Source organism: Prinia subflava, chromosome 33 (genome assembly GCF_021018805.1).
Source record: "Prinia subflava isolate CZ2003 ecotype Zambia chromosome 33, Cam_Psub_1.2, whole genome shotgun sequence".
Lineage (NCBI taxonomy): Eukaryota > Metazoa > Chordata > Aves > Passeriformes > Cisticolidae > Prinia > Prinia subflava.
Genome location: NC_086279.1, coordinates 903,001 through 925,568, shown reverse-complemented (window position 1 = coordinate 925,568; position 22,568 = coordinate 903,001). Strand labels below are relative to the sequence as shown.

General features: G+C 56.6%; 2 protein-coding genes across 4 annotated transcripts in view; one reads left to right on the top strand and one right to left on the bottom strand.

The window, feature by feature from the left end:
• Positions 1–98: 98 nt before the first annotated feature.
• LOC134563085 (zinc finger protein 420-like) overlaps positions 99–22,568 on the bottom strand; it is a 99,212-nt gene continuing 76,742 nt past the window's right edge. Inside the window, exon 2 of the mRNA XM_063420883.1 lies at positions 99–3,000. Coding sequence (XP_063276953.1) covers positions 1,414–2,889 — 1,476 coding nt within the window. The 5' untranslated portion in view covers positions 2,890–3,000 and the 3' untranslated portion in view covers positions 99–1,413. The remainder of the gene's footprint in view (positions 3,001–22,568) is intronic.
• MCOLN1 (mucolipin TRP cation channel 1) lies at positions 3,239–22,142 on the top strand. 3 transcript variants are annotated; one of them, XM_063420840.1, is made up of 14 exons: positions 3,248–3,501; positions 3,841–4,043; positions 4,889–5,056; positions 5,748–5,886; positions 7,261–7,342; positions 7,809–7,905; positions 9,262–9,361; positions 9,901–10,007; positions 11,802–11,948; positions 12,667–12,768; positions 14,652–14,774; positions 17,538–17,744; positions 19,923–20,059; positions 21,797–22,142. In XM_063420840.1, exons 1-14 carry the CDS (start codon positions 3,486–3,488, stop codon positions 21,831–21,833), a joined length of 1,665 nt encoding a protein of 554 aa, XP_063276910.1. In that variant the 5' UTR covers positions 3,248–3,485; the 3' UTR covers positions 21,834–22,142. The 3 variants fall into 3 exon arrangements, with proteins under 3 accessions (XP_063276911.1, XP_063276913.1, XP_063276910.1); XM_063420841.1 differs by lacking the exon at positions 17,538–17,744 and having other exon boundaries at positions 3,239–3,501; XM_063420843.1 differs by lacking the exons at positions 17,538–17,744; positions 19,923–20,059; positions 21,797–22,142 and adding an exon at positions 16,606–16,705 and having other exon boundaries at positions 3,240–3,501.

Genomic DNA, 22,568 nt, shown 5'->3' with positions numbered 1-22,568 from the left:
GGAACGGGATTGGGGACAGGGAACGGGATTGGAGACAGGGAATGGGGACAGGGAACGGGATTGGGGACAGGGAATGGGGACAGAGAATGGGCTCAGCAATACAGGAAACGACTTGGAAGGGAAGCGGGAACGGGACTGGGAATACAGGACACGGACCGGGAATGGGGTCAGGGATCCGTAATGGGGACAGGGATTGGGAATATGGTCAAGGACCAGCAGTGGGACTGGAAATACAAGACCGGGACTGGGAATGATTCTGAGAACTGGGACTGGGACTGAGAACTGGACAGGAATGGGATTGGGGCCATGGCCTGGGAACAGGGACAGGGAACACAGGAGCGGAAATACGAGACAGGGCCTTGGAAGGAGTCACAGAATGGGGACAGGGACCACGATTTGGCCTTGGAGTACCGGACTGGGACAGGGACGGGTAAGACAGGAGTGGGACCAGCAATGGCACCAGGAATGGGGACAGGGAGCAGGAATGGGAGCAGGAATACGGGAGTGTTCCCGGGAATACGGTACTGCAGGGATAGGGGACCTGGAATGGGATGGGCAATGGGAATATGGAAACAGGAGAGAGAAGATGGAAACAATAACTGGAGAGAGAATATGGGATGGGGATTAGGAAGGTGGGTCCGGGATGGAAAATGGGAATACAGGATTAGGACTGGGAATATGGGAATAGGAGAGGGAATATGGAAATGGGGGACCAGCCAAGGGATCAACATTACAAAAACGAGAACAGGACAGGAAATATGGGACTGGGAATATGGGAAGGGAATCTAGAGACAACGGGACAGGGAATCAGAGTGGGAATAGGATCCAAAATGGGATGGGAGCAGAAGAGCACCATGACTGGGGTGACACAGGAACAGGCAGGGGGCAAGAGGAGTGACAGTGGGAAAAGGGAGATGCTGGAAAGGGGACACCAGGAACAGGGGGACAGTCCCAGGGCAGGGGGTCGTTGATCAGCTGCCCCTGAATTTCCACCAGGTTCTCCCAGCACAGCTGGAGCTGCTCAGCCTGGGGAGCCCAAAGCCCTGAGAAACCCCCAAGTCCCTGCCAAGAATCCTCAGGTCCCTTGAACCCAGCACCCCTTACCCATCCCCTGGAAGATTCCCCCATGTCCCCATCCAGGTCTTTGCTCAAAATTTTTATTTTTACCCCATTGTTGAGGCTTTTGGAAAGATAAAGAGAAATGAAAAAGAAATCCAGGCCACGGGGAGCCAGGACAATGTGGAGTCCCCCAGCCAGGTGTGTGCCCAACACGGATCACCGGCACCGCGGATCACCGGGGCTCTGCCCACCGGGGCTCACTGGGGATCATCCAGGGGGGATCCTCCCATGGGGGATGGAGCTGGAGCAGCGCACGAAGCTCTTCCCGCACTCGGGGCACTCACAGGGCTTCCCTCAGTGCTGGCTCCGTTGGTGTTGGGTCAAGGTTGAGCCCCTGGTGAAGCTCTTCCCACACTCCCCACACTCGTAGGGCTTCTCCCCGGTGTGGATCCTGTGGTGGAGGATCAGGGCAGAGCCATGTCTGAATCTCTTCCCACACTGGGGACACTCGTGGGGCCTCTCCCCGGAGTGGATGCGCTGGTGCCTGACAAGGGTGGACTTTTGCTGGAAGCCCATCCCGCAGTTGGGGCAGCGGAAGGGCCTCTCATCTGTGTGAATGCGCTGGTGCACGAGGAGCTGGGAGCTGGTCTGAAACCTCTTCTTGCACTGGTCACACTCGTAGGGCCTCTCTCCCGTGTGGATCTTCTGGTGTCTGATCAGATTGGAGCTCGTGTTGAAGCCCTTCCCACACTGCTCACACTCGTGGGGTCTCTCCCCGGTGTGGATGCGCCGGTGTCTGACGAGGTGGAAGTTCTGCCTGAAGCCCTTCCCGCAGTCGGGGCAGCGGAAGGGCCTCTCATCCGTGTGAATCCGCTGGTGCAGGAGGAGTTTGTAGCTGGTGGTAAACCTCATCTTGCACTGGTCACACTCGTAGGGCCTTTCCCCAGTGTGGATCATCTGGTGTGTGATCAGGTCAGACCACCGCCTGAAGCTCTTCCCACACTCCCCACACTCGTAGGGCCGTTCCCCCGTGTGGATCCTCTGATGTTTCATCAGGGCAGACCTGTGGCTGAAGCTCTTCCCACACTGCTCACACTCGTGGGGCCTCTCCCTGGTGTGGATGGGCCAGTGGCTGATGAGTTGGGCTTTCTGTTTGAAGCCCATCCCGCAGTCAGAGCAGCGGAAGGGCCTCTCATCTGTGTGACTGCGCTTGTGCAGGAGGAGCTTGGAGGTGGTGGGAAACCTCTTCTTGCACTGCTCACACTCGTAGGGCCTCTCCGCGGTGTGGATGGGCCAGTGGCTGATTAGGTGGGACTTTTGCTTGAAGCCCTTCCCGCAGTCGGGGCAGCGGAAGGGCCACTCATCCGTGTGAATCACCTGGTGCATGAGGAGCTGGGAGCTGGTGGGAAACCTCTTCTTGCACTGGTCACACTCGTAGGGCCTCTCTCCAGTGTGGCTCCTCTGGTGTCTGATCAGGTCACAGCTCCGCCTGAAGCTCTTCCCACACTCCCCACACTCGTAGGGCTTTTCCCCGGTGTGGATCCTCTGGTGAATGATCAGTTCAGATCTCCACCTGAAGCTCTTCCCACACTCCGAGCACTTGTGGGGCTTCTCCCCCTCCTGAGGCTGCTCAGGGACCCCCAGCTCCGAGCTGCGGCCGCCTGCCCGGCCCGGGGTGGATCTTTCGTGCTCGGAGCCCCGAGATCTGCGTTTGCAGCCCCTCCTCGTGCGGCATCTCCGCGGCTTTTCCTCCCCGTTGCGTTCCTGCGCCGCGGAGCCGCTCACAGCGGCCTCTCCCTCCGGCTGCTGCCCGGAGCCCTCCAGGGCCATCTCCGGCTCGGCTTCGGGCTCCTGCAAGATCCGAACACGCCCTGGGCCGCACAAAAACCCTCCCGGAGAGCCCCGCGATGGATTCGGGGCGAGCTCCCCCTCCCCGCTCACCTGCGGGTCTCAGGGGAGATCTTCCTCCCGCTTTTCGTCTTCCTCCTCCTCCTCCTCTGTCCCTCGTGTTCCCGCTCCGCCTCTTCCTGCCGCTCCTGCCTTTCCTCTTCCTCCTCCTGTGTCCCTCCTCTTCCTCCCGCTCCTCCTCCGCTCCCAGCCCGGCCCGGGCGGTGCCGACACCCAAAAGCAGCCGCGCTCTGCCCTGGGGGGGTTCCAAAGCGGCCCCGCGCCACGCGGCCCCGGCAGCGATCCCGGGAGCAGCGGGCAGGACTCGGGAGCGCTTTCCCTCCCAGTCTGGCTCTTACTGGGAGCACTGGGAGGGAACTGGGAGCAAACAGCGCCCGGACGCGGCTGCAGCCGGCGAGGGGCGGGGCCGAGCCACGGGGCGTGGTTATGCAAATCCGGGAGCGATCGCGCGCTGTGATTGGTGGGCGGGAGCAGGGCGGGGTTTGCCCTCAGACGTGAGGGGAGCGGGATCCGGAGCGATGGCGGCGGCGTCCGGTGAGAGGGGACAGGGAGCGGGAATGGGGACAGGGAATGGGGACAGGGAGCGGGAATGGGGACAGGGAGCGGGAATGGGGACAGGGAATGGGGACAGGGAGCGGGAATGGGGACAGGGAATGGGGACAGGGAATGGGGACAGGAACCGGGAGTGGGATACAGGAGTTGTGTTGGGAGCGGCACCGGGAATCGCAATGGAGCCAGCGGGGCACGGACACAGCGAGTAGCGGGAAGCGGTCGGGGGGAGGTGACACCGGGGCAGGGGACAGCGAGAACCGGGCCGGGGAGTGACGGCTACGAGGGACAGCGGCCCGAGGTGACATCGGCGGGTGTCCCCAGAGACCGAGCGGCTGCTGAGCCGCGGCCCCGGGTACGGCACGGCCGAGGCGGCCCCGGGGCCGGTACCGGAGGAGGAGGAGGAGGAGCTGCGGCGCCGCCTCAAATATTTCTTCATGAGCCCCTGCGACAAGTACCGGGCCCGCGGCAGGCGGCCCGTGAAGCTGGCGCTGCAGCTGGCCAAGATCGTCCTTGTCACCGTGCAGGTGACACCGGCGGGGAGGGGGCACGGGGACAGCGGGGAGGGGGCAGTGACACCGGGGAAGGGGCACGGGGACAGTGGGGAGGTGGCAGGGACACCGGGGAAGGGACAGTGACATCAAGGAGGGAGCAGGGACAACGGGGAGGGGACACAGGGAGAGCGGGGAGAGGACACAGGGACAACGTGGAGGGGACACAGGGACAGCGGGAAGGGGGCACGGGGACAGTGGGGAGGGGGCAGTGACACCGGGGAGGGGACACAGGGACAGCGGGGAGGGAGCAGTGACACCGGGGAAGGGGCACGGGGTCAGCGGGGAGGTGGCAGGGACACCGGGGAGGGGACAGTGACATCGAGGAGGGAGCAGGGACAACGGGGAGGGGACACAGGGACAGCGGGAAGGGGACACAGGGACAGCGAGGGGCGACATGAGGACACCGGGGGGGGGCCAAGGATAGAGGGAAGGGTCATGGGGACATGGGGACACTGGGGAGGGGACACAGGGACACCAGAGAAGGGACACAGGGACTTGGGGACAATGGGGATAGGGGAGGTGGCAGGCATGGAGGGCTGGGACAGCAGGGAGGGGGCACAGGGACACCGGGAGGGGACACAGGGACAGCAGGGAGGGGGCACAGGGACATGGGGACGTTGGGGAGGGGACACAGGGACACTCTGAAAGGGACACTGGAGTGTCCTGGGACACACCGTGGCAGCGTCACCGTGAGGGGACAGCTGATGGCAGTGGTGACCTCTGTCCCCAGCCAGAGGGTGACACCGTTTTGGGGTGAGACGTGGTGGTGTCACCGCGGTGGGACAGGCGGTGACAGGGGTGGTGGCCTTTGTCCCCAGCTGATCCTGTTTGGGCTCAGCAACCAGCTGGTGGTGGCCTTCAAGGAGGACAACACGGTGGCCTTCAAGCACCTGTTCCTCAAGGGCTACGAGGACGGCGCCGATGACACCCAGGCCATCTACACCCGCGGGGACCTCCTGGAACACCTGGCCTTCGTCCTCGAGAAGGTGACACGGGAACACCGGGAGGAGTTGGGGACATTGGGAGGGCTGGGGACATTGGGGGGTTGGGGACACTGGGACGGGCTGGGGACACTGGGAGGGTTGGGGACACTGGGAGGGTTGGGGACATCAGGGGGGATTGGGGACACTGGGATGGACTGGGGACACTGGGGGGATTGGGGACATTAAGGGGGCTGGGGACATCAGGAAGGGTTGGGGACATTGGGAGGAGTTTGGGGACATCTGGGGGGTTGTAGACACCAGGAAGGGTTGGGGACATCAGGGTGGTTTGGGGACACCGGGACCTCCTGGAGCACCTGGCCTTCGTCCTCGAGAAGGTGACACGGGGACACCGGGAGGAGTTGGGGACATCAGAGGAGTTGGGGACATCAGAGGAGTTGAGGACACAGTGGTGGTTTGAGGACACGGAGGTCCTCAGAGCTTTGGAGGTGGTTGGGGACACGGGGGTGATTTGGGGACACTGAGGTGACCCAGTGCCACCTCCATTCCTGGTGTCCCTGTCCCCACAGTACCTGGCTGTCCCCAACCAGACCCTGGGCCACCACACCTACGGGTGGGGTCACAGAGATGTTTGGGGACACAGAGATCTTTGGGGTCACGGAGATATTTGGGGACACAGGGATGATTTGAGGCCATCCAGGTGCCACCTCCATCCCTGGTGTCCCTGTCCCCTCAGTACCTGGCTGTCCCCAACGAGACCCTGGGCCGCTACGCCTACGGTGGCCGCGGGCTGCGGCTGTGCCAGCGCTTCTTCCGCCGGGGGGACATCGACCCCGGCAACGACACCTTCGACATCGACCCCAGCGCCGTCACCGGTGGGGACACGCGGGGCGGGGGGTGCCGGGTTGGGTTTGGGGTTTGGGGTGCGGGTTTAGGGTGTGGGGTTTGGGGTGCGGGGTGCGGGGTGCAGGGTTGGGGTTTGGGGTTTGGGGTGCGGGTTTGGGGTGCAGGGTCAGGTTTGGGGTGCGGGGTTGGGGTTGGGGTGCAGGGTTGGGGTGCGGGGTGCAGGGTTGGGGGTGGGGTGCAGGGTTGGGGTGCAGGGTTGGGGTTTGGGGTGCAGGGTTGGGGTGCAGGGTTGGGGTTTGGGGTGCAGGGTGCGGTTTGGGGTGCAGTTTTGGGGTGCAGGGTCAGGTTTGGGGTGCAGGGTTGGGGTTGGGGTGCAGGGTTGGGGTGCAAGGTGGGGTTTGGGGTTGGGGTTTGGGGTTGGGATTTGGGGTGCGGGGTTGGGATTTGGGGTGCAGGGTTGGGGTGCGGGTTTGGGATTTGGGGTGTGGGGTTGAGGTTTGGGGTGTGGGGTTGGGGTTTGGGAGTTGGGAATGGAGAGTTGGGTTTGGGTTTGGGATTTGGGGTTTGGGATTTGGGGTTTGGGATTTGGGGTTGGAGTTTGGGGTTTGGGATTTGGGTTTGGAGTTTGGGATTTGGGTTTGGGATTTGGGATTTGGGTTTGGAATTTGGATTTGGAATTTGGATTTGGGTTTGGGGTTTGGGATTTGGGTTTGGAATTTGGATTTGGAATTTGGATTTGGGTTTGGGGTTTGGGATTTGGGGTTTGGGTTTGGAATTTGGGATTTGAGTTTGGGATTTGGGGTTTGGGTTTGGAATTTGGGTTTGGGTTTGGGATTTGGGTTTGGGATTTGGATTTGGGTTTGGGATTTGGGTTTGGGATTTGGATTTGGGTTTGGGATTTGGGATTTGGGTTTGAGTTTGGGATTTGGGTTTTGGATTTGGATTTGGGTTTGGGGTTTGGGATTTGGGTTTGGGATTTGGGGTTTGGGATTTGGGTTTGAGATTTGGGTTTGGAGTTTGGGGTTTGAGTTTGGGATTTGGATTTGGGGTTTGGGATTTGGGATTTGGGTTTGGGATTTGGGATTTGGGTTTGGGTTTGGGTTTGGGTTTGGGGTTTGGGATTTGGGTTTGGGTTTGGGATTTGGGTTTGGGTTTGGAGTTTGGGATTTGGGTTGGGATTTGGGTTTGGGATTTGGATTTAGATTTGGGATTTGAGTTTGGGATTTGGGTTTGGGTTTGGGTTTGGGTTTGGGATTTGGGTTTGGGTTTGGGATTTGGGTTTGGGGTTTGGGGTTTGGGATGGTCCCGGAGCATTCCGAACAGTCCCGGGGCATTTGGGATTCAGGATTTGGGATGTCCCAGAGCCCTTGAGGCGTTCCCTGACCCCAGCCCCGACCCCACAGAGTGTCTGGGGGTGCACCCCGGGGACCCCCGGCCGCCGCCGCTGGACGGCACCGGCGGCAACTTCACCCTCCAGTTCCACAGGTAAACCCCAAAAACCCCCAAAACGCCCCAAAATCCCACCCAGGGGAGTTCCCCATCCCCAAATCCCCGTGTGGGGTTTGCGTCCCCTTTTCCCGAATTCCTGTGTGGGATTTTGGGGCTGAATTTTCCTTTTCTTGCATTTTTTTGGGAATTTTGGGGTGGGATTTTCTCTTTCCTGTGGTTTTTTTTTTTGCGATTTTGGGGTGGAATTTTCCCTTTCCTGTGTTTTATTTTGGGATTTTGACAGGGGAATTTTTGCGTTCTCGGGATTTTTTGGGGGGGATTTTGGGATGGAATTTTTCCTTTTTTTGGGGGGGATTTTGAGGTGGAATTTTTCCTTTTTTGGGGGCGATTTTGAGATGGATTTTTTCCTTTTTCGGGGGAGATTTTTAGGTGGAATTTTCCCATTTTTGGGGGAGATTTTGGGGGTTCCAGGGTTTTTTTGGGGTGTTTTTTGTCCCCTCAGGCTGATCAATGTCACCGCCGAGTTCCAGCTCAAGGCCATCAACATCCAAACGCTGCTGAACCACGAGATCCCCGACTGCTACACCTTCAGTGTCACCGTGGGTGTCCCCAAGTGTCCCCTGGGTGTCCCCAAATATCCCAGAGTGTCCCCAGAGTGTCCCCTGGGTGTCCCCTGGGTGCTCCCAGTGTCCTCAGTGTCCCCAGAGTGTCCCCTGGGTGTCCCCTGGGTGTCCCCTGGGTGTCCCCTGGTGTCCCTTGAGTGTCCCCAAGTGTCCCCGGGGTGTCCCCTGGGTGTCCCCAGTGTCCCCTGAGTGCCCCTGGTGTCCCTTGAGTGTCCCCAAATATCCCTAAGTGTTCCTTGAGTGTCCCCTGGGTGTTCCCAGTGTTCCCACGTGTCCCCTGGATGTCCCCTAGGTGTCCCCTGGGTGTGCCCTAGGTGTCCCCTGGGTGTCCCCAAATATCCCAGAGTGTCCCGTGAGTGTCCCCTGGATGTTCCCAGTGTCACCAAATGTTCTCTGAGTGTTCCCTGGGTGTCCCCTGGGTGTCCCCAAGTGTCCCCTGGGTGTTCCCAGTGTCCCCCTCATGTCCCTTTGTGTCCCTCGTGTCCCCTCCTGGTGTCCCGCTCATGTCCCCCTTGTGTCCCTCATCTGTTCCTCTGTCCCTTGGCTGTGGGCTCTGGGGGCAGGCAGTGTGTGACAGTGACGGTGACAGTGACAGTGACAGTGACAGGGCTGTGGCAGACAATGATGATGACAGTGACAATAATAACAACAGTGACAATGACAGTGACAGTGCCAGTAACAGTGACAATGGCGGTGACATTGACAGTGATGCTTACAAGGATAACGACAGTGACAGTGACAATGTTGGTGTCAGTGCTAGGGACAGTGACGGTGACAATGACAGTGACAGTGACAATGACAATGTTGGTGCCAGTGCTAGTGCTAATGATGGTGACAATGAGAGTGACGGTGAGAGTGACACTGACAGTGTTAGTAACGGTGACAATGGCAGTGACAGTGATGGTGACAATAACAGTGACAGTGACAGTGACAACGCCAACGACAACAACAGTAACAATGATGGTGATAATGACAGTGACAATGACAGTGTCAGTGACAATAATAGTGACAGTGACATTGCTGATGGCAGTGACAATGACTGTGACAATGACAATAGTAGCGACAGTGATAGCGCCAGTGACAGTGATAGTGATTGTGACAATGACAATGACAGTGCCAGTGTCAATGACAGTGATGGTGACAATGACAATGACAATGACAATGACAACCGTAATGACAGTGACAATTATAATGACAATGATTGTGACAACGACATTGGCAGTGACAGTGACAATGGCAGTGATAATGACACTGACACCAATAGTTAACAGTGGTAGTAACAGTGACAGTGACAATGACAGTGACAGTGACAGTGCCACCCCGTGTCCCCAGGTCACGTTTGACAACAGCGCCCACAGCGGGCGAGTGCGGATCCGCCTGGACACGCACGCGGCCATCCGGGAGTGCCACCACCCCTCGCTGCCCGGCAGAGGTGACAACGGGTGACAATGGGTGACAGCGGGTGACAATGGCCTGTGGGGGGTCCCCTGGGAGTGCCACCACCCCCCCCGCCCGGCAGAGGTGACAGCGGGTGACAATGGATGACAATGGGTGACAATGGATGACAGTGGGTGACAGCGGGTGACAATGGGTTCTAGGTGTGTCCCCTGGGAGTGCCACCACCCCTCGCTGCCTGTCAGAGGTGACGCCACGGTGGCACCTGTGCCTAGGCGTGTGCCACCTGTCCCTGGGAGGTGACACCAGGCCATGGGATGCCACCTGTCCCTTGGAAGTGTCACTTGTCCTGAGGGATGTCCCCTATCCCCGGGAGGTGACAGTGACCCCGGGGTGTCCCCACAGGTGACAATTCCCTGCGCCTGTCCTTCGATGTCCTGGTGACAGCCGTGTGCTCGCTGTCCCCAAGGGTGTCCCCTGTCCCCGAGGGTGTCCCCTGTCCCCGAGGGTGTCCCCTGTCCCTGAGGGTGTCCCCTGTCCCCGGGAGGTGACAGTGACCCCGGGGTGTCCCCACAGGTGACAATTCCCTGCGCCTGTCCTTCGATGTGCTGGTGACAGCCGTGTGCTCGCTGTCCCTGGTGCTCTGTGCCCGCTCCATCGCCCGCGGGCTCCTCCTGCAGAGGGTCAGCGCCCATTGGGGGGTCTGGGGGGAATTTGGGGGGAATTTGGGGGGATTTGGGGGGATTTGTGGGATTTTGGGGGGATTTGTGGGATTTTTGTGGGATTTGGGAGGATTTTGGGGGGATTTTTGTGGGATTTGGGAGGATTTTGGGGGGATTTTTGTGGGATTTGGGAGGATTTTGGGGGGATTTGTGGGGTTTATGGGGTTTGGGGGGGTTTGTGGGATTTTGGGGGGATTTGGGGGATTTTTGTGGGATTTGGGAGGATTTTGGGGGGATTTTTGTGGGATTTGGGAGGATTTTGGGGGGATTTTTGTGGGATTTGGGAGGATTTTGGGGGGATTTGTGGGGTTTATGGGGTTTGGGGGGGTTTGTGGGATTTTGGGGGGATTTGTGGGATTTGGGGGGATTTGGGAGGATTTTGGGGGGATTTGTGGGGTTTATGGGGTTTGGGGGATGGGGTTGATGCAATTTGGGGGATTTATGGGATTTAGGTGATGGGATCAATGGGATGGGATCAATGAAATCAATGGGATCAATGGGATCAATGAAATCAATGGGATCAATGGGATCAGTGGGATGGGATCAGTGAAATCAGCGGGATCAATGGGATGGGAACAGTGGGATCAATGGGATCAATGGGATCAATGGGATCAATGGGATCAATGGGATCAGTGGGATCAGTGGGATCAATGGGATCAGTGGGATCAATGGGATCAATGGGATCAGTGGGATCAGTGGGATCAATGGGATCAATGGATGGGAACTCCTGACAGGAGTACAGCCAGTTCCAGTGGCGCCGTGGCTGTGCCGTGTCCCTGTGAGGTGACACAGTGACACAGTGACACAGTGACACAGTGACACAGTGACACTGACGGTGACACTCCGGTGTCCCCACAGGAGTACAGCCGGTTCCAGCGGCGCCGCGGCTGTGCTGTGTCCCTGTGAGGTGACACTGACAATAACACAGTGACACGGTGACACACTGACAGTGACAGTGACACGGTGACAGTGATGGTGACACTCCGGTGTCCCCACAGGAGTACAGCCGGTTCCAGTGACGCCGTGGCTGTGTCATGTTCCTGTGAGGTGACACTGACAGTGACACAGTGACAGTGACGGTGACACGGTGACACTCCCAGTGTCCCCACAGGAGTACAGCCGGTTCCAGCGGCGCCGTGGCTGTGCTGTGTCCCTGTGAGGTGACACTGACAATAACACAGTGACAGTGACACACTGACAGTGACACAGTGACACTGACAGTGACACGGTGACAGTGATGGTGACACTCCGGTGTCCCCACAGGAGTACAGCCGGTTCCAGCGGCGCCGTGGCCGTGCCGTGTCCCTGTGAGGTGACAGTGACACAGTGACACAGTGACACAGTGACACAGTGACACTGACAGTGACACGGTGACAGTGATGGTGACACTCCGGTGTCCCCACAGGAGTACAGCCGGTTCCAGCGGCGCCGTGGCCGTGCCGTGTCCCTGTGAGGTGACACAGTGACAGTGACACAGTGACAGTGACACAGTGACACAGTGACAGTGACGGTGACATGGTGACACAGTGACACGGTGACAGTGATGGTGACACTCCGGTGTCCCCACAGGAGTACAGCCGGTTCCAGCGGCGCCGTGGCTGTGCCGTGTCCCTGTGAGGTGACACTGATGGTGACACGGTGACACTCCCGGTGTCCCCACAGGAGTACAGCCGGTTCCAGCGGCGCCGTGGCTGTGCCGTGTCCCTGTGAGGTGACACTGATGGTGACACGGTGACACTCCCGGTGTCCCCACAGGAGTACAGCCGGTTCCAGCGGCGCCGTGGCCGTGCCGTGTCACCGTGGGAGCGCCTGGAGTTCCTCAATGGGTGGTACCTCCTGCTGGTCACCAGCGACGTCCTCACCGTGCTGGGCACCGTCCTCAAGATCGGCATCGAGGCCAAGGTCACCGCCTGGGGACACCCTGGGGACAGCGGGAGGGGACAGTGCCACCCCTGGGGGCAATGGGAGGGGACAATGCCACCCCTGGGGACAGTGGAAGGGGACACGGCCACCCTCAGGGGACAATGCTGCCACCCTCAGGAGACAGTGACAGGAGACACTGCTATCCTTGGAGAACAATGGGAGGGGACAGTGCCACCCCTGGGGGCAATGGGAGGGGACACTGTCACTGTCCCCAGGGGGACAACAGCCTGGGGACAATGTCCTGGGTGTCACTGGAGCCCTGGGAGGGGACAGTGCCACCTCCCCCAGGGGACAATGCCCTGAGTGTCACTGGAGTGCCCCAGGAGGGGACATTGCCACCCCGGGGTGCTGGCACTACCCCGGTGACAACGTCCTGGGTGTCCCCAAATGCCACCTGGGAGCCCGCGTGTCCCCTGCCGTGTCCCCGGCATGGCAGTGGCGTTGGGGACACGGTGGTGGCACTGTCCCCGTGTCCCTGGCATTGCAGTGGCATTGGGGACACGGTGGTGGCACTGTCCCCATGTCCCCAGCACGGCAGTGGCATTGGGGACGCGGTGGTGGCACTGTCCCCGTGTCCCCAGCACGGTGCTGGCATTGGGGACGCGGTGGTGGCACTGTCCCCGTGTCCCCGGCACGGCAGTGGCGTTGGGGACAGCCCCGGGGCTGTGGTGGTGGCACTGTCCCCGTGTCCCCACAGAATTTCTCGGGGTACGACGTGTGCAGCATCCTGCTGGGGACATCGACACTGCTGGTGTGGGTCGGGGTCATCCGGTACCTGACCTTCTTCCAGAAGTACAACGTGAGTGACAGGGGTCACCTGGGGGCAGGGGTGTCACCCTGGAGGTCACCTGGGGACAGGGGTGTCACCTGGGGACAGGGATGTCACCTGGGGACAGTGACAGGGACATCACAGGGTCGGGGTCATCCGGTACCTGACCTTCTTCCAGAAGTACAACGTGAGTGACAGGGGTCACCTGGGGACAGGGGTGACACCTGGGAGGTCACCTGGGGACACAGGGGTCACCTGGGGACAGAGGTGTCACCTGGGGACAGTGCCATCACCTGGGGACAGGGGGGTCACCTGGGGACAGGAGTGTCACCTGGGGGTCACCTGGGGACAGAGGTGTCACCTGGGGACAGTGCCATCACCTGGGGACAGGGGGGTCACCTGGGGACAGGAGTGTCACCTGGGGGTCACCTGGGGACAGAGGTGTCACCTGGGGACAGTGACAGGGACATTGCGGGGTCGGGGTCATCCGGTACCTGACCTTCTTCCAGAAGTACAACGTGAGTGACACAGGGGTCACCTGGGGACAGGTGTGTCACCTGGGAGGTCACCTGGGAGGTCACCTGGGGACAGTGACATCACCTGGGAACAGGGGTGTCACCTGGGGACAGGGGTGTCACCTGGGGAGCAGTGACAGTGACAGGGACAGGGTTAAATCCCACTTTTCCTGCCCAAAATCCTTTTGGTGACATTTGGGCTGGGGACAATTCCCATTTTTCCTGCCCCACACGTGGATAATTCCCATTTTCCTGCCCCAAATCCCCGTTTTCTTACCCCAAATCCTCGTTTTACCTGCCCCACTCATGGATAATTCCCTTTTTTTTCCCGTTTTTCCCAATTTCCCCGTTTTTCTCCCCAGATCCTGATCGTGACTCTGCGCGTGGCCCTGCCCAACTCGGATAATTCCCATTTTCCTGCCCCAAATCCCCATTTTCTTACCCCAAATCCCCATTTTACCTGCCCCACTCATGGATAATTCCCTTTTTTTTCCCGTTTTTCCCAATTTCCCCTTTTTTCTCCCCAGATCCTGATCGTGACTCTGCGCATGGCCCTTCCCAACGCGGATAATTCCCATTTTCCTGCCCCAAATCCTCGTTTTACCTGCCCCACTCATGGATAATTCCCAATTTTTCCATTTTTTCCCGTTTTTTCCCAATTTCCCCGTTTTTCTCCCCAGATCCTGATCGTGACTCTGCGCATGGCCCTTCCCAACGTGGATAATCCCCATTTTCCTACCCCAAATCTCCATTTTCTTACCCCAAATCCTCGTTTTACCTGCCCCACTCATGGATAATTCCCGTTTTTTTCCATTTTTTCCCGTTTTTTCCCAATTTCCCTGTTTTTCTCCCCAGATCCTGATCGTGACTCTGCGCATGGCCCTTCCCAACGCGGAAAATTCCCATTTTCCTACCCCAAATCTCCATTTTCTTACCCCAAATCCCCGTTTTACCTGCCCCACTCATGGAAAATCCCCATTTTTCCCATTTTTTCCCAATTTCCCCGTTTTTCTCCCCAGATCCTGATCATGACTCTGCGCGTGGCCCTTCCCAACTTGGATAATTCCCATTTTTCTGCCCCAAATCTCCATTTTCTTACCCCAAATCCCCATTTTCTTACCCCAAATCCCCATTTTTCCCTCCCCACTCATGGAAAATCCCCATTTTTCCCGTTTTTTCCCAATTTCCCCGTTTTTCTCCCCAGATCCTGATCGTGACTCTGCGCGTGGCCCTTCCCAACTTGGATAATTCCCATTTTTCTGCCCCAAATCCCCATTTTCCTACCCCAAATCTCCATTTTCTTACCCCAAATCCCCGTTTTACCCGCCCCACTCATGGATAATTCCCAATTTTTCCATTTTTCCCGTTTTTTCCCAATTTCCCCGTTTTTCTCCCCAGATCCTGATCGTGACCCTGCGCGTGGCCCTGCCCAGCGTGCTGCGTTTCTGCTGCTGCGTGGCCGTGATTTACCTGGGCTACTGCTTCTGTGGCTGGATCGTGCTGGGCCCGCACCACGTCAAGGTGGGGCTGGAATTCCCAAATTCCGGATTTGGGGTGGGAGATCCCCAAATTTTGGTTGGGAAATTCCCAAATTTTGGGTTTTGGGGTGGGAGATTCCCAAATTTTGGGATTTGGGGATTCTCAAATTTTGGTTTTAGGGTTGGGACATTCCCCCGTCCTGGTTGGGGGTGGGAGATCCCGAAATTTTGGGGTTTGGGGATTCCCAAATTTTGGGGTTTGGGGATTCCCAAATTTCGGGTTTTGGGAGTGGGAGATCCCCAAAATTTTGGGGTAGGAGATTCCCAAATTTGGGGTTTTGGGAGTGGGAGATTCCCAAATTTTGGGTTGGGGGTTGAGGGATTCCCAGATTTTGGGGTTTGGAGATTCCCAAATTTCATTTTGGGGTCGGGAGGTTCCCAAATTTTGGTTTTGGGGTTGAGTTCCTTTCCCCAATCTCGGTGCTGGGCCCGCACCACGTCAAGGTGGGGCTGGAATTCCCAAATTCCGGATTTGGGGTGGGAGATCCCCAAATTTGGGTTTTGGGGTGGGAGATTCCCAAATTTTGGGGTTTGGGAATCCCAAATTTCGGGTTTTGGGGTTTGGAGATCCCCAAATTTTGGGGTTGGAGATCCCCAAATTTCGGTTTTTGGGGTTGGGAGGTTCCCAAATTTTGGGGTTTGGGGATTCCCAAATTTTGGGTTTTGGAGTGGGAGATTCCCAAATTTTGGGTTTTAGGGTTGGGACGTTCCCCAATCCTGGCTTGGGGTTGAAACGTTCCCAAATTTGGGTTTGGAGATTCCCAAATTTTGGAGTTGGAGATTCCCAAATTTTGGGGTTTGGAGATTCCTAAATTTTGGAGTTGGAGATTCCCAAATTTTGGGGTTTGGGGATCCCCAAATTTTGGGTTTTGGGGTTGGAGATTCCCAAAATTTTGGGGTTTGGAGATTCCCAATTTTTGGGGTTTGGAGATTCCCAAATTTCGGTTTTAGGGTCGGGACGTTCCCCAATCCTGGTTTGGGTGGCAAAACCCCAAATTTTGGGGTTTGGGGATTCCCAAATTTTGGGTTTTGGGGTTGGGTTCCTTTCCCCAATCTTGGAACTGGGCCCCCACCATGTCAAGGTGGGCACGGGGTCCCCAAATTTCGGATTTTGGGTGGGAGATCCCAAAATTTTGGGGTTTGGGGATTCTCAAATTTTGGTTTTAGGGTCGGGACGTTCCCCAGTCCTGGTTTGGGGTGGCAAAACCCCAAATTTTGGGGTAGGAGATCCCCAAATTTTGGGGTTTGGGGATTCCCAAATTTTGGGGTTTGGGGATTCCCAAATTTTAGGTTTTGGGTGGGAGATCCCCAAATTTTGGGGTGGAGATTCCCAAATTTGGGGTTTTGGGATTGGGGTGTTCCTAAATTTCGGTTTTGGGGTCAGGACATTCCCCAGTCCTGGTTTGGGTTGTGGACGTTCCCAATTTTGGGGTGGGAGATTCCCAAATTTTGGGATTGGGATCAGGAGAGTCCCAAATCCAGGGATGACGTGGGGGTGGCAGAGAGTGACAGGTGAGACAAGTGACACTCAGGTGTGACATAGGTGACACAGGTGACACAGGTGTGACACAGGTGTGACACAGGTGTGACACAGGTGACACAGGTGACACTCAGGTGTGACACAGGTGTGACACAGGGGTGACACAGGTGTGACACAGGTGTGACACAGGTGACACAGGTGACACAGGTGTGACACAGGTGTGACACAGGTGTGACACAAGTGACACAGGTGACACTCAGGTGTGACACAGGTGACACAGGTGTGACACAGGTGACACAGGTGACACAGGTGACACTCAGGTGTGTGTCCCCAGTTCCGCTCGCTGTCCATGGTGTCCGAGTGTCTCTTCTCGCTGGTCAATGGCGATGACACAGGTGTGACACAGGTGTGACACAGGTGTGACACAGGTGTGACACAGGTGTGACACAGGTGTGACACAGGTGACACAGGTGACACTCAGGTGTGACACAGGTGTGACACAGGGGTGACACAGGTGTGACACAGGTGTGACACAGGTGACACAGGTGACACAGGTGTGACACAGGTGTGACACAGGTGTGACACAAGTGACACAGGTGACACTCAGGTGTGACACAGGTGACACAGGTGTGACACAGGTGACACAGGTGACACAGGTGACACTCAGGTGTGTGTCCCCAGTTCCGCTCGCTGTCCATGGTGTCCGAGTGTCTCTTCTCGCTGGTCAATGGCGATGACACAGGTGTGACACAGGTGTGACACAGGTGTGACACAGGTGTGGCACAGGTGTGACACAGGTGTGACACAGGTGACACTCAGGTGTGTGTCCCCAGTTCCGCTCGCTGTCCATGGTGTCCGAGTGTCTCTTCTCGCTGGTCAATGGCGATGACACAGGTGTGACACAGGTGTGACACAGGTGACACAGGTGTGACACAGGTGACACAGGTGACACTCAGGTGTGTGTCCCCAGTTCCGCTCGCTGTCCATGGTGTCCGAGTGTCTCTTCTCGCTGGTCAATGGCGATGACACAGGTGTGACACAGGTGACACAGGTGTGACACAGGTGTGACACAGGTGTGACACGGGTGACACAGGTGACACTCAGGTGTGTGTCCCCAGTTCCGCTCGCTGTCCATGGTGTCCGAGTGTCTCTTCTCGCTGGTCAATGGCGATGACACAGGTGTGACACAGGTGTGACACAGGTGACACAGGTGACACTCAGGTGTGACACAGGTGACACAGGTGACACTCAGGTGTGTGTCCCCAGTTCCGCTCGCTGTCCATGGTGTCCGAGTGTCTCTTCTCGCTGGTCAATGGCGATGACATGTTTGCCACCTTCGTGGCGCTGCGGCCCAGCGGGGCTCTGGTGTGGCTCTTCAGCCAGGTGTACCTGTACTCGTTCAGCGCGCTCTTCATCTACCTGGTGCTCAGCCTCTTCATCGCCCTCATCACCGGCTCCTACGACACCATCAAGGTGAGTGCGGCACCTGGGTGATGTCACCTGGGTGACGTCACCTGGGTGTGACACGTGTGTGTGACATCACTTGTGTGTGACGTGTGTGTGTTACCTCAACTGTGTGTAACGTTTGTGTGTTATCTCATCTGTGTTACATCACCTGTGTGACATCACCTGTGTGTGACATCACCTGTGTGTGACATCACCTGTGTGTGACATTACCTGTGTGTGACACGTGTGTGTGTTATCTCACCTGTGTGACATCATCTCTTTGTTATCTGTGTGTTACCTGTGTGTGATATCACCTGTGTGTGGTATCTCACCTGTGTGACATCACCTGTATCTCACCTGTGTGTGATATCACCTGTTTGTTTTACCTCACCTGTGTGATGTCATCTGTGTGTGACACGTTTGTGTGTTGTCTCACCTGTGTGACGTGTGTGTGTTATCTCACCTGTGTGACATCATCTGCATGTGACATCACCTGTGTGTGACGGGTGTGTACCTCACCTGTGTGATGTCATCTGTGTGTGACATCACCTGTGTGCGACATTACCTGTGTGTTACCTCACCTGTGTGACATCACCTGTGTGTGTTATCTCACCTGTGTGACATCATCTCTTTGTTATCTGTGTGTTACCTGTGTGTGACATCACCTGTGCATGATATCTCACCTGGGTGTGACATCCCCTGTGTGCGACATTACCTGTGTGTGACATCACCTGTGTGTGACATCACCTGTGTGTGTTATCTCACCTCTGTGTTATCTGCGTCTGACGTCATCACCGGCTCCTACGACACCATCAAGGTGAGTGCGGCACCTGGGTGATGTCACCTGGGTGACGTCACCTGGGTGTGACACGTGTGTGTGACACCACTTGTGTGTGACGTGTGTGTGTTACCTCAACTGTGTGTAACGTTTGTGTGTTATCTCACCTGTGTGACATCACCTGTGTGTGACATGTGTGTGTGTTATCTCACCTGTGTGACATCACCTCTGTGTGACATCACCTGTGTGTGTTATCTCACCTGTGTGTGACGTCACCTGTGTGTGACATCACCTGTGTGTTATCTCACCTGTGTGACATCACCTGTGTGTGTTATCTCACCTGTGTGTGACGTCACCTGTGTGTGACATCACCTGTGTGTGTTATCTCACCTGTGTTACATCACCTGTGTGTGTTATCTCACCTGTGTGTGATGTCACCTGTGTGTGACATCACCTGTGTGTGTTATCTCACCTGTGTTACATCACCTGTGTGCGACATTACCTGTGTGTGTGATCTCACCTGTGTGTGTGATCTCACCTGTGTTACATCACCTGTGTGTGACATTACCTGTGTGTGTGACATTACCTGTGTGTGTGATCTCACCTGTGTGTGACATTACCTGTGTGTTACCTCACCTGTGTGACATCACCTGTGTGTGACATCACCTGTGTGTGTTATCTCACCTCTGTGTTATCTGGGTGTGACGTCATCACCGGCTCCTATGACACCATCAAGGTGAGCACCTCACCTGGGTGACGTCACCTGTGTGTGACACGTGTGTGTGTGACATCACCTGTGTGTGACACGTGTGTGTTATCTCAGCTGTGTGTGACATCACCTGTGTGTGACATCACCTCTGTGTGTTATCTCACCTGTGTGACATCACCTGTGTGTGACGTGTGTGTGACATCACCTGTGTGTGACATCACCTGTGTGTGGTATCTCACCTGTGTGACATCACCTGTGTGTGACATCACCTGTATCTCACCTGTGTGTCCCTTTCTGTCCCCAGAACCAGCCCGAGGGTGACACCCCGGTGTCGCCTGACCTGACCCCTGTCCCCTCTGTCCCTTTGTGTCCCCAGAACCAGCCCGAGGGTGACATTTATCTGTCCCCTCTGTCCCTTTGTGTCCCCAGAACCAGCCCGAGGTGACACCCCGGTGTCCCCTGTCCCCTTGACCTGTCCCCAGAACCATCCCGAGGGTGACACCCCGGTGTCCCCTGTCCTGTCCCCTGTCCCCTGACCTGTCCCCTCTGTCCCTTTGTGTCCCCAGAACCAGCCCGAGGTGACAACCCGGTGTCCCCTGTCCTGTCCCCTGTCCCCAGAACCATCCCGAGGGTGACACCCCGGTGTCCCCTGTCCTGTCCCCTGTCCCCTGACCTGTCCCCTGTCCCCTGACCTGTCCCTTGTCCCCTCTGTCCCCAGAACCAGCCCGAGGGCGGCGCCCCCGCGCCGCTGTCGCCGCTCCAGGCTTTCATCGCGCAGTGTCGCGACAGCCCCGACTCGGGGAAGTTCCGCCGAGACAGCTCCGCCTCCTGCTCCGCCCTCTGCTGCTGCGGCCGGTCCGCGAACCTCCGGATTTTGGGGCTTTTTGGGTTTTTTGGGGCTTTTTTGGGGCGGTTTTGGGGCTTTTTGGGGCATTTTGGGGCATTTCAGGGGGGGTTTGGGGCTTTTTGGGGCAGTTTTGGGGCTTTTGGGGGCATTTTAGGGCTTTTTGGGGCAGTTTTGGGACTTTTTGGGGGGGTTGGGGACATTTCGGGGGGTTTGGGGGCTTTTTGGGGCAGTTTTGGGACTTTTTGGGGGGTTTGGGGACATTTCGGGGGGTTTGGGGGCTTTTTGGGGCGGTTTTGGGGCTTTTTGGGGGGTTTTGGGACATTTCGGGGGGTTTGGGGTCACCCCAGGGCGGTTTTGGCGGGGGGGGGATTCCAGCAGGGGTGGGGGGGGTGTGAGAATCCCAAATTAGCCCCAAATGACCCCAAAATCTGCCCCCCCTCCCAAAAACAGCCTGTGAGCAAATGACCCCAAAATTCGGCCTCTAAATGATCCCGAAATCGAGCCCTGAATGACCCAAAAATGACCCCCAAATTACCTCAAAATCCAGCCCCAAATCACCCCAAAAGCCAGTTCAAAATGACCCCAAAATCCAACCCCAAATCACCCCAAAATGACCACAAATCCAGCCCCAAAATTATCCAAAAATCCAGCCCCCAAAATCCAGCCTGGTCCCCAAATGATCCCAAAATTCGGCCCCTAAATGACCCCAAAATCCAGCCCGAAATGACCCCAAAATTACCTCAAAATCCAGCCCTAAATGACCCCAAAATTACCCCAAAAATCCAGCCCCAAATGACCCTGAAATGACCCCAAAATCCAACCCCAAATGACCCCAAAATGACCCCAAAACCCAGATCTGAATGACCCCAAAATGACTTCAAAATCCAGCCCCAAACACCCCAAAATCCAGCCCTAAATGACCACAGTGTTACCCCAAAATTCAGCCCCAAATCACCCCAAAATCCAGCCCTAAGTGACCCTGAAATGACCCCAAAATCCAACCCTGAATGACCCCAAAAGACCCCAAAATGACCCCAAAATCCAGCCCTAAATGACCTCAAAATGACCCCAAAATCCAGTTCCAAATGACCCCAAATGTCCTTAAAGTGACTCCAAAATCCAGCCCCAAGTGACCCCAAAGTTACTCCAAAATCCAGCCCCAAGTGACCCCAAAATCCACCCCCTAAATGACCCCAAATGTCCCCAAAATGATCCCAAAATCCAGCCCCAAATGACCCCCAAATGACCCCAAAATCCAGCCCTAAATAACCCCGAAATGACCCTAAAATCCAGCCCTGAATGACCCCAAAATGACCCCAAAAGACCCCAAAATCCAGCCCTAAATCACCCCAAAATCCAGCCCTAAATGACCCCAAATGTCCCCAAAGTGACCAAAAAATCCAGCCCTAAATGACCCCAAATGTCCCCAAAGTGACTAAAAAATCCAGCCCTAAATGACCCCAAATGTGCCCCAAATGACCCCAAAATTACCTCAAAATCCAGCCCTGAATGACCCCAAAATGACCCCAAAAGACCCCAAAATGACCCCAAAATGACCCCAAAATCCAGCCCAAAATGACCTCCAAATGTCCCCAAAGTGACCCAAATCCAGCCCCCCCCCCGGGATTTTTGGGGTCCCCTTTCCCCTCCCGGGATTTTTGGGGTCTGGGGGGTCTCCCTGGGGTCCTGCCCCCCCAAAATCCCCAAAAAAACCCCAAAAAAACCCCAAAATTGTGTCCCCACAGGGCCCCCGTGCAGGACAACGCGCTGCTGGTGAACTGAGGGGACATCGGGGACACCGAGGGGACACCGAGGGGACACCGGAGGGGGACACCCCAAAACCCCCCCAGCTTTTAATTTATTTTATTTTATTTTCTGCTTTTACCTGCCTGGGACACCAAATTTGGGGATGGATTTTTGGGGGACTTTGGGGTCCCCAAATCTGGTTTTTGGAATAATTTTTTGAGACCCCCAAATTATTTTTGGGGGTAAATTTGGAACCCTGGGACCCCCCAAAATCCATTCTTGGGATAAATTTGGAGCTCTGGGACCCCCAAAATTCATTTTTGGGGGCACTTCGGGACCCCCCAAGTCATTTTTGGGGAAAATTTGGAACCCTGGGACTCTCCAAATCCATTTTTGGAGACGCTTTGAGACCCCCAAATAATTTTTGGGGTAAATTTGGATCCCTGGGACCCCCAAATGATTTTTGGGGACACTTTGGGACCCCCAGGATGCATTTTGGGGACACTTTGGAGCCTCGGGACCCCCAAATTGGGATTTTTGGGGGGGAATTTGGAATTTTGGGATTCTCAAATCCATTTTTGGGGACACCTCGGGACCCCCGAATTGGGATTTTTTGGGGGGGAATTTGGAATTTTGGGATCCCCAAATCCGTTTTTAGATCCCCGAATCCGTTTTTAGGGCAAGTTTGGGACCCCCTGATCATTTTTGGGGGATAAATTTGGAACCTTGGGACCCCAAAGGGGTTTTGGGGACACTTTGGGGACATTGTCG